Source organism: Garra rufa, chromosome 16 (assembly GCF_049309525.1).
Source record: "Garra rufa chromosome 16, GarRuf1.0, whole genome shotgun sequence".
Classification (NCBI taxonomy): Eukaryota; Metazoa; Chordata; class Actinopteri; order Cypriniformes; family Cyprinidae; genus Garra; species Garra rufa.
This window is the reverse complement of record NC_133376.1, coordinates 44,337,365-44,355,679: the sequence shown is the minus strand read 5'-3', so window position 1 is coordinate 44,355,679 and position 18,315 is coordinate 44,337,365. Positions and strand designations below refer to the sequence as shown.

The 18,315-nt window shown below is 36.5% G+C and overlaps 1 protein-coding gene across 1 annotated transcript in view; it reads right to left on the bottom strand.

Annotated features, from left to right (window-relative positions):
- med12 (mediator complex subunit 12) overlaps positions 1-16,702 on the bottom strand; it is a 47,707-nt gene extending 31,005 nt beyond the window's left edge. Inside the window, exons 1-16 of the mRNA XM_073820265.1 lie at positions 16,539-16,702; positions 15,031-15,135; positions 13,587-13,778; positions 13,300-13,459; positions 12,968-13,143; positions 11,508-11,618; positions 8,975-9,247; positions 8,741-8,887; positions 6,410-6,509; positions 6,180-6,316; positions 4,341-4,472; positions 4,124-4,250; positions 2,154-2,383; positions 2,016-2,075; positions 1,748-1,921; positions 504-648 (exon numbers count right to left, since the gene is read on the bottom strand). Coding sequence (XP_073676366.1) covers positions 504-648; positions 1,748-1,921; positions 2,016-2,075; positions 2,154-2,383; positions 4,124-4,250; positions 4,341-4,472; positions 6,180-6,316; positions 6,410-6,509; positions 8,741-8,887; positions 8,975-9,247; positions 11,508-11,618; positions 12,968-13,143; positions 13,300-13,459; positions 13,587-13,778; positions 15,031-15,135; positions 16,539-16,640 — 2,371 coding nt within the window. The 5' untranslated portion in view covers positions 16,641-16,702. The remainder of the gene's footprint in view (positions 1-503; positions 649-1,747; positions 1,922-2,015; positions 2,076-2,153; positions 2,384-4,123; positions 4,251-4,340; positions 4,473-6,179; positions 6,317-6,409; positions 6,510-8,740; positions 8,888-8,974; positions 9,248-11,507; positions 11,619-12,967; positions 13,144-13,299; positions 13,460-13,586; positions 13,779-15,030; positions 15,136-16,538) is intronic.
- Positions 16,703-18,315: the final 1,613 nt, after the last annotated feature.

Genomic DNA, 18,315 nt, shown 5'->3' with positions numbered 1-18,315 from the left:
ATAAATGTATTTAATAGAGCTGTTGTAATGATTATCATTATTTTTGTCTTATTTTTTTATTTTATTTTACAGAGCAACATTAAAATTACAATACTAACATTTATGAACCTTGAATTATTTTGGCAGAAACCCATAAGAATACCTCTGCTGACAAATTTATGAATGAATCTCATTACACTCTTTCAACACAGATTTTCCTCATGCTTTAGGCTTCAAAACCTGGCTAACAAGCTTGTGCAGCGCTGTCAGAATACATACTATTTGTGCGTGTATTAGACAGCATTTTGCATCTTTCTCTGACAGTTTTAAATGCTTCCACACTGCCGACATGTTTGCTGCATTAGTGCGCACCTCTGATTGATTGCGTCACATTATTGTTTGGTATAATTTATTCGGCCTATTCGCTCATTTGGCCAAACGAATAAGCCTAATTCGCTATTTCCAGCTGAATAATTTTGGTTGCCAAACATTCAGTGCATTCCTAGTTGTGTTCATTGACGTACCTGTCTCTGCTGTACTTTTCCGGTTGAGAACCTTCAGGATGTCTTTGGTGATCTTCTTAATGGCGTGGCGAGCTTCATCTCGCTGTTTGCCAACCCCATAGAGAACCACCAGACGCTGGTTACACTCATGACTTGCACTCTCCTCCTGAAAAACAACCGGTCTTTTATGCTCAACAAACTTGCATGCATTTGATCAAACATACAGTAAAATCAACAATCTGAAATGTTTTCTATTTTAATACATATCTCAGTAGATTTTCAGACAGTATTTAACATAGATGGTTCAAAGAACAACATTTTCAGCTTTATATTTTGTATACAGTACAGTCATCTGTAAATATTTATTGATTTTTTTTCTTGAAGTGACTTTTACACACACGCACACTTTTTTGTGCCCTCAAAAAACTATTCACATGCACATGGGATTTTTTTGCATGATTATGCATTAAATTTTTATATTTATATAACCTATTTCCTTTGTGCATCACTATGAATAAAACAAGAGCATGGATGCACATGAATTAACAGAGAGCTACTTGCTCAAAATTTGACTTTTCTTATTGTATTACTAATATCAAGGCGTAATGTCCAATTTAACACATCCTCTGTGGCGGCAAAGAAAACATGCATGAAATTGTCAGATGACATCAAATTTGCCAGGTACAAGGGTCTAGAAAAAAGACTGGTACTCTAAAAATGGTTTCAATTTCTCTTTTAGGGCAGTATGCAATGTTTTAAATCCTTAGGTCTCTTTAACATATACTTTGTGGAGACCAATAAACCACACTGTAAAATGAGCTGATAACACAATAAGTGGCTCAGTGTGCATTGTTCTATATGCTAAGTCTAATGGTTTCTCGTGTGCACATAAAAGTCTATATATTTTCTATTTTTGCAAAGGTTTTGCAAAGAATATTGTAAGAAGGAAACCAAAATGCTTATAACCTGCAGTTTGCATAATCAAAAAGTGCATATTTGACAATAAAAGAATCACTAAACAGCTGCCATAAAATCTCACTTAACACAATTAATTTTAATTAAATTCTTTATTTTCTATTATAAAAAAAACCCTGAAATAGTCTGGAAACAAATATTTTTCCAGACCTGCAAATTACTTAAATCAAATTCTATACTTTTCCATAATTTTCCAAACCCTGTAGGAACCCTGTAAAGTGTGATCTTATTAACATATCTATATCTATGTTGTGAAAACATAATTTCCCATCAGTCCTGTGTGAGCTCACCTGAGGAATGGGGAAGTGGGTGGCGTACTGTATGTGTCGGGGCTGCTCGTAAACCAGTGGGAAGGCCGGGTCCATGCCCTTATCCTTGGCAGTGCTTTTGCTCTCCTGCTCCGGGGCAGGTTTCTCCGGCGAAGGGCTTCCCTTCGACTCACAGTGCATTGGAGGAGAAAACATCTGCTGAAGGTTCAGACAACAATACATTTCATCAGTGACCTCGGTACCATTACTACTTCAAAACAGACAAGTGTAGTAAAATGCATTCTCCAACCTCATCAAAGTTAGCGCTTGAGTTGTGATCAATCTCCATTGACTCGGACATACCAGTATCCTAAGAAAAACAAAAACCCAAATACAGTTAAAAGCAATAAAAACTGACTTTGACTGTGACAGAAAAAAAGCTACATGCCTCCATTTTTACACTGCTTCCTGCATCCTGCTCTTTGCGCTCTGATTCGTCAGAGGGCTCGTCGCTGGGGGAGCGTGGACGGGGCAGATGGGAGTCGGATGCCAGGTCACCACGTGAGATGAGGGTGCACATGTAGATGTTGTGCGAGAAGACATCATGACGGATAAGCTCGCAGAAAAGCAGCACGAGATTCGAGAACTCCACTCGCTCGCTCTCGTTCCCCGGCTCAGCTTCATGGACACACAAAGATTTTGTTAATTTTAGGAATGCACTGAAATTTAAATTCTTGGCCAAAGCCGAAACCAAACAAAATGAAACACTGGGTTGAAGGCCAATTACAGAACACGTGTTTTTTTTTTACCAATGCTTAAATTAAATAGCCAAAATGTGCTTTTACTAGGGATGCACCAAAATGAAAATTGTTGGCCGAAGCCGAACAAAATGAAACATTAGGCCGAAAGCCGATTATAGAACATGGTTTGTGTTTTTTCCCACCATGTATTTGCCATTTTTTTCACAACTGCATAAATTAAATAGCCAAAATGTGCTCTTTACAGTTTTAACACTTTTTACAGTCTTGCTTTTAAAAGAAAATCTATTACAAAACGATTTTAAAATATTTACTTAAAGGGATGGTTCGGAGTAGAATTGACTTCATTGCTATGCACTCCGAAGCCCATCTAAATACCCCATCCGAAGTTTTTTTTACCTTAGTCAAACATTTATGGCGATATTAAGAGTTTTTCGAATTGCTTGTTACAGGAGTGAATGGTACATGTGATGTATCTCGTAAACTGCACCACTAAACGTGCAAGTAATCTTACCAAACTTGTACAGTAGTGTAAATAGGTTATGTACTCACAAAACGCTGCATCAGAACATTTGTAAGTCCACCATGAGTGTTTTAAAAACACGTTTTAGCCGAGAACTACTAGTCTCAGAAACTACAAGTCGACGTCACTTCCCTGGTTTGAAAAAAGCACGTAAAAGTCCTCCTACTACATCTGTCTGCATGTCAACTTGGAGGACTTTAACGTGCTTTTTTCAAACCAGGGAAGTGACGTCGACGTGTCGCCATTTGTAGTTTTTGAGACTAGTAGGGATCGGCTAAAACGTGTTTTTAAAACACTCATGGTGGACTTACAAATGTTCCGATGCAGCGTTTTGTGAGTACATAACCTATTTACACTACTGTAGAAGTTTGGTAAGATTACTTGCACGTTTAGTGGTGCAATTTACGAGATACATCACATGTACCATTCACTCCTGTAACAAGCAATTCGAAAAACTCTAATATCTCCATAAATGTTTGACTAAGGTAAAAAAAACTTCGGATGGGGTATTTACATGGGCTTCGGAGTTCATAGCAATGAAGTCAATTCTACTCCGAACCATCCCTTTAACACTGAACATTTTTAACATTCTAGTAGACAGTATAGCCTACCAACAAAGCACAATTTAACTTAAAATTAATAAGTTAGTCAAATAATATTCTTTGACCATTTTTAAGACCTCTTTCTTGAATCAGACATGTGTTTTTTAATGTACAAATAAACGCAGCCTTGCTGAGCAAAGGAGAATGTTATAATAAATGTATTAATAGAGCCGTTGAAATGATTGTTATCATTATGTGTATTACTTTATATTATTTTACAGAACAACAGTAAAATTACAATACTAACATTTATGAATGATGACTTTTGTTTTATTTGAAACAAAGCAGACCGCAAGACCACCTCAGTACTTCCTTTTGTAGACATGTGATACTAAACAGTCTCTCGCTGTCGTGTTTGTTATGATTTTTGCATCTTTCTTGCAGTTTTAAATGCCTCCATTTGCTGCATTAGTGTGCATCTCTTTTCGATCACGTCACCTCATTGTTCGGTATCATTTATTCAGTCTTTTCACCGAAAGAGCTTTTTTAAAGGAACTGGAAAGACAGCCCTACAGATGCTAAAATATTAACTCACTGAGTACAGGAGCTTGTGTGTCCAGGAACTGCAGTAGGACGTCCTGGAAGACAGGCAGAGTGGCAGCAGAAAGAGACCCTGAAGACACAGAGCCCTTCTCATCTACGACCTCTGACTCTCCACACCGCTAAAACACACACAGGGACATATTAACGATAAAAATTGTGCTGCTGGACATTACAAAACCATAATGGAAAATTAAGGTTCTTAGCAGTACCTCTGCCTCAATTTCTGTCTGCCTCTTCTCCAGGAGTTTGGCCACCACCATGGCTCTGTGCGGCCCTGACCTTTTACAGGAAACAGCCCACTCACACAGCAGGGTCACCACCGCATCGTCGTCTGGACTCATCTACAGTGACCAGCACATTATGTATAAATATCAGATCAATTTAAAAACAACTTATATTTAGTATTTCATTGTCATTACATTAAGTTACTGAACACCTGTCCAAGTTTCACAACAACAAGATTCTGAGAGCTAAACTGTGTCAGAAAAAAATAATCTTGATAATGATTAGATAACTTTGATAGAAAGGAATGTAATTTTCAGTCCCAAATTTTTATCAATTGTATTATTATTAAGAATTTTTGTATAATATGTCAGTTTACTGAGCAAGGCACTGAATCCCCAGTTGCTCCCCGGGCGATGGAGCAATGACTGCTCAGTGCTCAGGTGTGTGTTCATAGTGTGTGTGTGCACTTGGATGGGTTAAATGCAGAGGACCAATTTTGAGTATGGGTCACCATACTTGACAAAACTTCCCGACTTTCACTAGTATAAAATATAAAAAATTATATTCGGTGTCTGAATAATTTTTGGTTTAACCATGTCTGATTACAATTAATAACTGCATTATCAGTACACTGCCATTCAAAAGTCTGGGGTCAGCAAGATTTTTTTTTCAATGTTTCTGATGTCTCTTATTCCCACAAAAGCTGCAATTATTTGATCAGAAATGCATTAAAAACAGTAAAATTGTGAAAAATTTACAATTTAGATAACTGATTTCTATTTGAATACATGTTAAAACATAATTTATTCCTATCAGTGTTGTTTTCGTCAACGATGACGATGACGAAATCATTTCGTTGACGCCACTTTTTTTCATGACGATAACGAGACGTTGACGAGATAAACATGGCTCGTTGATGACTAAAACATGACGAGACGTGTGTGAGTTTTCGTTGACGAGACGAGAATAGACGAAAATGTTAGTGGGTGGTCCGTCAGACGTTTAAAATGCATGACATTTCCGCTTATTGTGCATGCCAATTAAAACTTAAAAAGTATCTGACGCTATGGCAAGCCGTTCTAGCATTAAATACTCTTTGCTATACTAGTATGGCAAGCCGTTTTAGCATTCCATCCTTGTTTGTCTTTTATGTTCTAAACCATTCCTTCATTATTGTAATTATTGGTGAAAATAGTCGATCCGGAAGCTCACATTGTGTTGCACTATAGATCTGCTATTTTCAAGAACTTATAAGTGACACTACCCAACAGCAAAATACTTACTGACCTACATTAATTTGTTAAAAGACTACTTTTTTCCCTGTTTTTGACTAAAACTAGACTAAAACCTTTTTGACTTTTCGTCGACTAAAACTAGACTAAAACCTTCTTGACTTTTCGTCGACTAAAATTGGACTAAAACTATCACATATAGAAGTGACTAAAATTTGACTAAAACTAAGAAGCATTTTAGTCCAAAAGACTAAGACTAAGACTAAATCTAAGATGGTTGTCAAAAACAACACTGATTCCTCTGATCAAAGCTAAATTTTAGCATCATTACTCCAGTCTTCAGTGTCACATGCTCCTTCAGAAACTCTACTATGCAGATTTGTTGCTCAGGAAACATTTTTGATTTGTATAAATGTTGAGACGAGATTCTTTGTTGAATAGAAAGAACATTTATTTGACATAGAACAAAATAAAAGTCTTGATCGTCTAATCTGTCCTCATGGAGTAAAGTTACAAATTTCTGATAGACCCCAATCCACAGAAATTCAGTGGGACCCCATAACAACAAATTAAAAAGACAGTTTTCTTTACCTCGTGTCCATCTTTGCTCTGTCCTGAGCCAAAGATCCTGTTATACAGCGAATCTAGGGAATTGCTGAAGTCAGACTTCTCAAAGCTGTGATTATCCAAAACCTCCAATGTATGCAGAACCCGGCTGATGGTGAAACCTATCGGACAACAATGAATGATATATAACACAGGCTTAACCAGGACTAAATAAGTCCTGTTCACAATGAGATGCTGAAGACCTTAATCCCCACCTGCTGTCGTCTCCTGACACTTATCGAAGGACCAGCGAAACTCCACCGCCTGTCCTCTTTCTTTGATCTGCTCTTCAATCTCTCTCACCTTGGCACGAACCTGAGAAACATCACATTCCTTCAGATAAACTGCTTTGATTGGATGAAGTGCCAGTAGATCAGATCTAGGGCTAAAACGATTCCTTGAGTAACTCGAATACAAAAAAAATCAGGGGCAAATTATTTGCCTCGAGGCTTCATTTAGTCCATTTAATGTAGCTATGCATGAAACACTGCGTTTCCCCATGGACTAATATTACTGACACACACCCCGATAAACGCTGGACATATTTAAAACCGAAAATCAATATGGTGGCAAGTTATGATGTCCCTAAGTTAGCTATGTTTTGTGAAAGACTAAGCGCCATTAATGTTGATATTCTCATTCTCTTTCTGTGACACACACAGAAAGTTAGAAAGTTAGTCAATATCACATGAAGAGTGCTGGTTTTCACCTTTAAAAATCACAATTACAAATGTAATACTGATTTTATGCAATGGTTCAATAAACAAAAGTTAACATTAAGAGACACCATATTGCCTGTTTTTGCTCTATTTCAGCAACAAAACATCATTTCAAACACAGACACAGCACTGTTTTGCATCTTTGAGCAACATGACAGTGTTTCGTTCCTGAATGAATCACCCGTTAAACGATTCAGTTTAATCGCAATGACTCACTGATTAACAGTGACTTGCCGCCAAGTTATTTATTTTTATTTATTTTTTATTAATATATTTGTATTTGCATTTTGAATGATATTTGGCAATTAAATGGGTTTAGTTTTCACGGGTTATTAATGTATGCAATTTCAGCAATAACATTTTATATTTTTCATTTTTCTAAAAAGGAAACAAATTAGCAAATTAGTTGTTCATTTTATGAGACCTATCTTATCTTCTCTTGTATATTTAGTAGGGATGCACGATATTTATCGGACAGATAAATTATCGACCGATATGGGTAAAAATGACGTCATTTTTATTGCTCCGATAAATAAATTAAACCCGATCCGATAAAGTACTCTTGCTGGTAAATCAATCAATCAGTCTGGTTTATCAGAGATTCATCTGCTTTCCGAGTGCAAGTGACTGCAGCTGTAAACTGCAGTGACTCTCAGCCTTTGTCGCGTTTAATACGTCATCATCTGTGTCGACATCATCGCCTTCGCAGGTCTGGAAGTTTTTCACGGTGACAGAGGAGGACGATGCTATTGCTATTTGCAACCCATGTTTAGCAAGGATTCCGAGAGGAGGTAAAAAGCCGTTAAGTTTTAACAATCTTATATCTCACTTCAGCGGTCGGCATCGCGGTGAATCTGTTTTAGGGGCCGTTCACATGTCGCGCCTAAAACGCGTGGAAAACGCTGAAGCGCCGCCTTCTCTTTCTTTCCAAACCCAAAGTCTTTGCCAAACCGCTCTGTAGTTTGAGCTCCAGTGGCGTCTGCCGTTGCTAATGGCATGACATGCGCTCTCCATAAAGACGCGGTAGTTTCAGCAAAGAATAAATACATTTTCAGCATTAAAAATCACTTGCAGTAGCTCTGTTATCAAATTTATTTAAAAATGTTTATTCCTGTACAGCTTTGATAAGCTGTTTCTCCACCTTGACAGTGCTATCAGTGTTATTAAGGGAAAGGATAAAGCTGAGTGGTTGGTTCATGTCACATGACCTGCGTTGCGCTTGCAGAATTCTGAAGAGTTGAGACGTTTTTATCTCGATTCTGATGTTTTATTCCCTGCTTTGTACGATTTGGCTGCTGCACACATTCATAATATGATCAATAAGAATGGACTGCATGTAAGCTTTACCACAGACATTTGGACATCTGACGTTACTCCATGATGCACTTTTAATTTTTTCCAGGTTGACAAAATGTCAAAGCATTTTATTTTATTTAGAATTGTGGTGCCTTACACAAAAAAATAAAAACATTTTTGAAGAGTCAGGACTGTTTGCTATGATTGTTAGACCCAGATATATAATATAAATTTCATTAGTTTATCTTAGATTTTGTATTCTCCTGTGTGCACAAAACTATCATATAAAAATATGAATGTATTGGTTATCGGTATCGGCATCGGCCAAAAGAAGGACTTAATTATCGGTTATCGGTTAGAATTTTTCATATCGTGCATCCCTAATATTTAGTATTGCTCTTTCATAAAGAAAAATGACTTCTTATCAGATTACACGATTAATCGATGGAATAATCGGTATAATACTCAATTACTAAAATTATCGATAGCTGTAGCCCTAATCAAATCATGTAAAATCAAGTGAAGTCAAACCTGCTGGTTAAAGCTGCTGTTGCCCCCTGGCATGGGCAGGTTTGAGGGGGCGATTGGCAAGAGGTCTAATGGTGAGCCGGTCTTAATACGGCTATCTGTCAGAGAGTAGTGCCAGACCAGAGCGCTGGGACAACACAACACGATACTCTAAAGAGGGACAAACAGAACAAAACCAGTGTCAAGAGAAACTCAATGATAGGAATTGCAGCTAGAATGGCACATATATGCCAGTACCTGCAGCATGCAGCTGAGTCCAAACACCACAGGCCTGTGTTGGGGACAGATGTAGAAGTCTGTGAAGGGGGTCTGGGGCTGGTTGCCCCCTGCTGGCTGGGAGGTTGGGGTCGGGGGCAGAGCATTTCCTTGCTGTGCCGAAATGCCGTGAGCTGGGTGTCCGCCAGGACCTGGACCGAGACTGCCATCACTTAGCAGTAAATTGAGCCGCCGTGTGCAGAAATACGCCAGCCGGCGAGATAAATAGGCTGACTGCACAAACTCTCCAGAGTACTGAATGAAATAAAGACAGGTTCAAAATAAAAACACTCCATTCAGAAAATGAGCATGTCAAGACAGACTCAATCTTTTATAGGTTCTCTGTCCTGATTTTGAAAGAAAATCAGCAGAAATCTCTGGAAAAATTAGGTTAAATTAAGCTATAAGTATTATACTACTATAGTTTATGTTTTGGGTCAAACCAGGTTAAATTCTGACTACATAAGGCTTTAACTAGGGTTGCTCATTTCGGTTAATTTTCCTGACCGACAACCTCTGCTCGTTAATCGAACATTGATAAAAAATAGAATAATAAATTTGTTTAAAATAAAAATAGAATGCACGCTTATCTGTGATGATACATAAAAATACTAATGTTTTATTTTAACGTGCAAACAGCAGCATACAGAGCAACAACAAAAACTGCATTCATATATGCTCAAATTATCCCGCATCAGCTGCGCTTCTGACAACAGAGAAAATCAGAATGAAAAAAAAAAAAGAATAATATAAATAGACCTACACTAAATATTTATAAATTAAATAATTACCTAATTAAGATGACAAAACTAAAACACACTGAATCCTTCTATGCGCTTTGAAGAACGGTACCGGTCTTATTCTTCGTGTCGGACATAAAAACATATAGCAGGCCAGCCTATACCTCAGTGTACCTAGTTTTTAAATTGTCAACATGCTGTACGGATGGACTGGAATGCTGTCTGTTAACTCTTAGATCTGCAACAAAAACACATCACAAAAATCCTTTCAATTTGCGGTTCGGGTCTTTTCATCCACTGGTCATGTGTTTTCACAGCGTTCACAGCATTTCACAGCGTTATTTTTTTTTTTACCATGCAGCGAACGTAAAAAAGAATCTGAACCGTTTAACTGATAGTAATAATCGGTTAAAATTCTTACTGTCGGTTAACGGTTAAACAGTCAATATGAGCATCCCTAGCTTTAACCATCGAAAACGTACTAAATAATTCAACAAAATGGACACTGCATCACATTGGGCGGTATGGAGATATTTTTAATACTACTTCAGTTACTGGCATGCAAATTTTGAAAAAAATAATATTTATGGCATTCAGAGTGGTCTGTTCTATGCAAATCTTTTGACAGAGGGAAACCAGATACATCTCTAGTTATAAGACTTGTTCTTCAGACATTCTTTTTTTTTTAAATAAAAAATAAAACTATCAGCTGAGTGCAAAGTGAAACCACCTTTGGTTTCTGGACACTGAAATTGTGTACAATTTCACATTTTACCCCATGAAGCCAATTTGAGATTCAAGTATCACTGCAAAGGAACCATGTAGGGCCTTAAAAATGAAGATGCCCAATAGAAAGTTTGTTAAGACCCAATATCTGAAACAGCATTAAGATAGATTTAATACTTCTTGAGTTACATGCACGCCAACTTTGGAAAAATGGCATTTGGACAGGTCTGTTTTATGCAAAAATAAGCAGTAACAAAGATACATCTCTAGTTTCGAGATTACTTGCTTTTCAGACATTTCTCTTTAAAACAAAGAAAAAGTATCAGCTTAATGCAAAGTGTCTCACATTTGTTTTCTAACTAAAAAGTGCTTTTTCCAATTTGTGAACTGTCACCATCGGCATAAAATGCAACAACAATTGCTAAAGTCAACAGATTTTATTAATAAACTTAACTAATCTCTGTGTAAAAATACAATATTGATACTGTCATCTTTAAGTCAATTTTACCATCCAGCAATTTGGCTCCGAACCTCAGGTGAAAATGATCATTTCAACTACAAAATAGTGGATTACTCAGTAAATATACATCCGTAACATTTATTATTTTAGCTTTTTCTTCATTTATTTTTTTATCATATTTATTTTATTATTTCTTTCGACAAAATATTAGCAAAATAAAAAATTTAAGCCGGGGATCTATAGTTGAGTTGACATAGCATGACCCAACATTAACTGAAATAAAATAAAATAAAATAAATTAAATTAAATTTCAGCTAGTTGCCCAGGCAATTATTTCACGTTTTTAAATACAACGTCAACTAAAAGTAAATAAATGAGAACTACAAACTAAAACTTACATAGAAAAAAATTAAATGTTAATAGTATTTAATTGAAAACAGAAAATGTAAATCACAATATGTACTAGCATACCAATGGAAGTAAAATATCAGCTCAATGCAATTTTGAAATGGTGCACATTTATTTGAAATATACAATCAATTTAACCAGAGTTGCTGTGTTCACGCATCGTAATGCTGCGTTAACTAACCTGTAACAGGATTGGCAGCAGAAATCGCAGAAGCTCGTCCTCTCCAGGTCTGATCTTCTCAAAACACTCCAGCACCCAGGTGAGGAACTCATGTCTGTCTAACATGCCATCCTGTTACACAGGTACACATACACACAATTAATAATCCCAACAACACACAAAAAACACTCCTCTTTTGCTAAAGACTCATAAATGGACAATGAAGAGTGACACATCTAATGTTCTTTAAAGTGGCATGACAGGTGATAGTATCGATTTGGAAGATCACCCCAGCCATAATACATGAACTACAGTTCAAATATCTAGAGTTCAAATAAAAAAATAAAAATAATAATAATAATAAAAATTAATACTTATATTTAGCAAGGATGTATTGAATTGATCAAAAGCAACAGTGACAAAATTTATAATGTAGAAAAGACTTTTGTTTCCAATAAATGCTGTTGTTTTGAACTTTCTGTTTAAAGAGCAGGAAGGAAACTGCAACCTGATAAGTTGATAACCTGATAAGTTCCTTCCTGCTCGACACTCGACTTATCGTGACTAAATTCAAGATGGCGGCGGCCGGTAAATTTCTTGCAGGTACTGTCTGTATAAATCTTCTTGTAAATAAACTACCGGTGCTTTTTCTGAGTTCTCAATGTCTCGTTTTAAATGTCAGGGCCCTTGGAAGTCTACCAATGAAGTGTGGAGCTACTTTGTGCCTGGTAAATGGCATAAAACAGTGATTTATTTACATGGCTACTCCGATGCCCTATTCACCCTCATTGACAACCTGTTGTTAGCATCGGCTAACTAACCCCAGATTTCGGACTGCAGGGCACAAACCGAGATGAGATGTGTGACCCTGGACCACAAAACCAGTCTTAAGTCGCTGGGGTATATTTGTAGCAATAGCCAAAAATACATAGTATGGGTCAAAATTATTGATTTTTCTTTTATGCCAAAAATCATTAGGAAATTAAGTAAAGATCATGTTCCATGAAGATTTTTTGTAAAATTCCTACTGTAAATGTATCAAAATGTAATTTTTGATTAGTAATATGCATTGTTAAGAACCTAATTTGGACAACTTTAAAGGTGATTTTCTCAGGATTTTGATTTTTTTGCACCCTCAGATTTCAGATTTTCAAATAGATGTATTTCGGCCAAATATTCTCCTATCCTAACAAACCATACATCAATAGAAAGCTTATTTACTGAGCTTTCATATTATATATGCATCTCAGTTTTGTCAAATTTAACCTTATGACTGGTTTTGTGGTCCAGGGTCACATATGCAAGGTACGTTCACACTTGGTATAATGATTCAACACACGTTAGGTCAGTATCACACCAGACTTCTCCTTTAATAAGACAAAACTCAATGTTTCTTTATTGCACTCACTCACAAACTGGCAGACCTCTGTATTACACGAGACAGCCGCACTGCGTCTTTAAATAAACCTGGGCCCACCTACCTGAAACATGAACATGGCCAACTTCTCATTGTACTCCCACTGCTTCATGGCAGTTTCCACTTCGGCAGGAGGAGCAGGCAGAGGAGACCCACAACCCTGGCTGGGAGACTGTCTGTAAAACTCTGCCACCTTCTGCAGCTGCTCCCACAGGTATTTAGTAATTATCTGCGTCCATTCTGCACAAACCAGATAAAACCAGTGAGGCATTGCAGCACAAAGCCCAATTACACAGCACAACAACAGAGGACGTTTAAACAAGCACAGCGTTGCATGTTCGATAGAGCAAAATTATCACAAGAGCATATAGAGCGATGCATAATAACCACACTAACCTATGCAGGGGTCAATGACATGCCTCTTCTTCACCTTGGTTTCGGTTATGGCAGCGTGATACGCACATGTCATTTTAATCATCCAAGCAGATCGCATCACCGGCACAGAGTACTTGGCAAGATAGCCAAACACTTCCTCTTTCTTGCTGAAGATTGGAACCTAGTGCACACACAGCAAATAAACTAATGATTAAAAATCATTTGACCTTGTAATGTGACATTCAGAGAACAGCATGTTCTGGATCTACACAAGCGAGCTTATTAAGAGCAGCATGACTAAAGCAAACCTTTTTAGCGAGCTGAGTTAAGGGTTTGGTCCCAGCCAAGTCTGTGAACCAGTTATTAATGGAGCTCTGTGACCGCGCGGTGACGAGCCAGAAGTTGTCCTTCTGATTGACCTGCGGCTTCCTCTTGCCAGTGTCTGGAAATGTGTTGCAGCGCAACTTCTCCGCAATGATGCTGCTGAAGTTGGAGCTGATCTGAAACGCAGAAGGTAACAGGAAAGCCAAGTGTAAACAAGTGAGGTTGGTTTTTTCATGGCGAGTAACAAGTTGAAATCGCATAAAAGTGCAAAAACCTCAAAATGTCAGTTAGCTTCATATTAAAAGAGATTTCAGGGTTGATTCTGTCTCTGACTTCGAGAGTGTTTAACAAGTAAAATAATTTCCTAAGAGAACTTAAACCAGCGTGGAAGATCTTTATTTGATATTGTGAACAGGACGTTGTTGTAAAGCAGCAGTTTTCCATTGCTATTGCTTTGGCATAATAACACTTGTTGAATTTGTGCTGTCAGATGAAATCTGATCACCAAAATATACACAATTAAGATTATTCAATAAACTGCTCATTTTTAATTAAACTTCCTGCTTTTCTTGAGAAAAATCTTTCAGGTCCCACAAATTCTTTGAATTCTTCGAACCCTTTCCAACAATGACTGTACAATTTTGAGATCCAGCTTTTCACACTGAGGACAACTGAGGGACTCATATGCAACTATTACAGACGGTTCAAACACTCACTGATGCTCCAGAAACACAATGCATTAAGAGCAGGGGGTGAAAACTTTTGAACAGAATGAAGATGTGTACATGTTTCTTATTTTGCCTAAATGTCATATTTTCTTCATTTAGTACTGCCCTTCAGAAGCTACAGACGATACTTACATGTTTCCCAGAAGACAAAATAGTTAAATTTACCCTGATCTTCAACTTCAAAAAGTTTTCACCCTTGGCTCTCAATGCATTGCATTTCCATTGAAGCATCAGTGAGCGTTTGATCCTTCTGTAATGGTCCCTCAGTGTAAAAAGATGGATCTCAAAATCATACAGTCATTGTTGGAAAGGGTTCAAATACACAAAATGCTGAAAAACCAAAGAATTTGTGGGACCTGAAGGATTTTTCTGAAGAACAGCAGGCAGTTTAACTGTTCAGGACAAACAAGGGACTCATGAACGACTATCACTAAACAAACAAACAGCTGTGGATCATTCAGGTAACAACAGAGTATTAAGAATCAAGTGTATGTAAACTTTTGAACAGGGTCATTTTTATAAATTCAATTATTATTTTCTCTTGTGGACTATATGTGAACATACTTTATGTGAAATATCTTATTCAGGTCAGTATGCAATAAAAAATAGCATGCATTTCGTATGATCCCTCTTATTTTGGTAAAATAATTAACATAAGGTACATGTAAACATTTGACTTCAACTGCCCTGATAATCTTACCTTAGAAGGGTTGAAATTGACATTTTTAGCGCTGCCATGCTCATCGCCCGAAACAGCTGGCTGGTTGTTAAATCCTTGCTTGACGTTCAATGCCGTCAACTCATCCTAACCAAAAAAGAATAATAGTTTTGGTTTCATAGATGACTCATGCAAGCATATCTCATTCTTATTTAATCTGGAGTTAATCAAATGCCAGAGACTTAAATCGTCCTACATCGCTGTCTTACCTTTTTTTGCAAAGGGCGTTTTACCTACTTTGCACGATCACTTTTTAAACTCTGGGTTGGAACTTCTGTCACGATGTAGGACGATTTTAAAGTTGGAGGAGAAAATGAGATGCGAGTTTTTCAACATATCCTAACTGTATTGAACCGGAATACACAGAGTACAAGCATTTAAGGTTAAAAAGTATATAAACTATACATTTTATTTAGAAAATAACTGATCATTTCGCTAGATGAGACACTTCTTCCTTGGCTGGGATTGTTTACAGCACTTTGAAGCTGCATTTTGGAAGTTCAAACTCAGGGCACCATATAAGTCCACTATATGGAGAACATTTTTGAAACATTTTCCTTAAAAAAACAATTTCTTTACGAGAAAAGAAAGACATACGCATCTTAAATGACAAGGGGTTGAATAAATGATCTGTAAAGTGAACTAACACTTTGATCAGTCATTCATTAGGATCTCTCAAAATGCATCATGACAACAAACACTGAATTCAGAAGTCAGAAAAATCTGCAGGTGCAATTCTAAGACATCACATGCAATGCTGAAAAATAACTTATGTAATGAAACATATATTCAAATATACTTTCATATGCATTTTCTGTTGCTTCCATTTGCTGACAACTAAGACTGTGTCTAGCTGCACAGCACCTAAAGACATTTTTTCCATTTGCATGCACAGATTATTAATGTGCAAAATGTTTAACGAACCCATGTTGCCTAGCTAAACGGCTTTGCTTGCTAGGTTTTAAAACGCATCCATAACAAACACAAGAATTCAAAAGGAGTTGTCAACAAACATACACATCCCGACAGTACTAGCATGCTAGGGATTGTTTACATCTTAAATATTTATTTACAATTAGCATATCCCAGAATAGCATACATTTCTTTCTTAAAATCAATAAATAACGATTAATAACGGTTGTAGGTTTGACAAGGCCCTTTTTAAATGGCTCTGGAACGATTAGAGCAGCTTTAAATAAAAAGCACGATAAATACAGATTCCCACGTCATTTTAAAAGCTGAATTTCAGCACTAAAACGACCACTTTTCCTCTTTAACCATCTGAAATAACAACCAAAGATGAAAAGCGAAAACATTTGAGGCATAAATGATGTTTTTTTTTTTCTGTTCGGCTAACCGAGACGTTCGTTTCATTGTTATTGGCCGTTAGCTGACGGCGGGGCCTGATCTCCACAGCCCTGGAAAACACTCTTTAATTCGCTATTTAAATATTAAATATCGCTACAGAGGAAGAGGGAAAGTTGCCTAACCTCTTTTTGCTTCGGGTCCTGAGGATAAACGTCTGGAGGACCGAGTCTGGGCCGTTTAAGAGGCCTGTGTTCGTAGCTCAGAATGCCGAAGGCAGCCATCATCCCCGCGGCATGTCAGCCCGGTGTGAAGCCGATCCTGAGCGCTGCTACTGCGGCTAGAGCTCCGCCGCTTCACCGATGCTTCCGCTCCGACGAGAATGATGGGTAAACACGAGACAACATAAAAGTCCCTCCAGTGGAACAAATCCAGCTGCTTTGATGGATTTTACTTGTTATATCAGTAGGTCCCTCAGCGTCATTGTGGTTAGTTTGCTTTGCTTTGTGTTGAGGTTTTGATGAATGATCATATTAGGAAAATTAAAAATGTATTTTCAAGTTTACTGTTCGGGATGATAAAAGTCCTAAGTGAGCGCTATGGTTAATTAGTAATTTTCAAACATAATGTTTACATAACGTTTGTCTTTATATAACGTATGACATATTAAAAAAAAAAGTCCAGGCAGGTGAAATAACGCAGTATTATATACTAGACTACCAGTTAAAAGTTTTAAACAGTAAGGTTTTGTTTTTAAAGAAGTCTCTTCTGCTCACCAAGCCTGCATTTATTTGATTCAAAGTACAGCAGAAACTGTACAATTTTGAAATATTTTTACTGTTTAAAATAATATATTTTAACATGTAATTTATTTCTTCATTTCAAAGCTGAATTTTTAGCATTATTACTCCAGTCACATGATCCTTCAGAAATCATTCTAATATTCTGATTTGCTGCTCAAAAAACATTTATTATTAGTATGTTGAAAACAGCTACTTTGCAGTAGAGTACACTGCAAAAAATGCTTTTCTTACTTAAATTTTTTAGATGTTTCCAGCCAAAATATCAAACAATTCTTAAATTAAGAAGGATTTTCTAGAGAAGTAAACATTATTTTCTTGTTTTCAGAAATAAATCAAAATGAAGTTTTTTGCTTAGAACAAGCAAAATAATCTTATTTCAGACAGAAAACAAGATTATTTTTCTTACCCCATTGGCTTATTTTGCTTAATTTTGACTTGCAATTTCTGAAAACAAACAAAAAATCCTTCTTGATTGAAACATTTTTAGATATTTTGGCTGGAAACAATCTAAAAAGGCCAAGCATTTTTTGCAGTGTAGAAAGTTCAAAAGAACAGCATATATCTGAAATCTTTTGTATCATCATAAATGTCTGTATCATCACTTTTGATAAATGTAAAGCATCCTTTCTGTAATATTTTAATCAAAATATCATAGTAATAATAATAAATGTTTCTTGAATAGCAAATCAGCATTTTAAAATAATTTCTGAAGAATCATGCGACACTGAAGACTGGATTAATGATGCTAAAATGTAGCTTTGATCACAGGAATAAATTACAGTTTAAAATATACTTAAATAGAAAGCAGTTGTTTTAAATAATAAAAGTATTTAACAATATCACTGCTTAAAGTGAATTAGAAGCAGAAGAGACTAAACATTCAAATCTTTTGACTGGTATATATATATTAAAACACACACACACACACACACACACACACACACATCAATGTTTTACGGAGACTTTCCAGACATAATGACTTTTATACTGTACAAACTATGTATTATACTCCCTAACCCTCACATAAAACATTCAGCATTTTTACATTTTCAAAAAACATGAATATGATTCATAAACTTACCCTCACAAAAGGCTTTACCAGAACCACACACACAAAACAGTTAAATGTATAAATATATTTATTCAATAAAGCATTTTA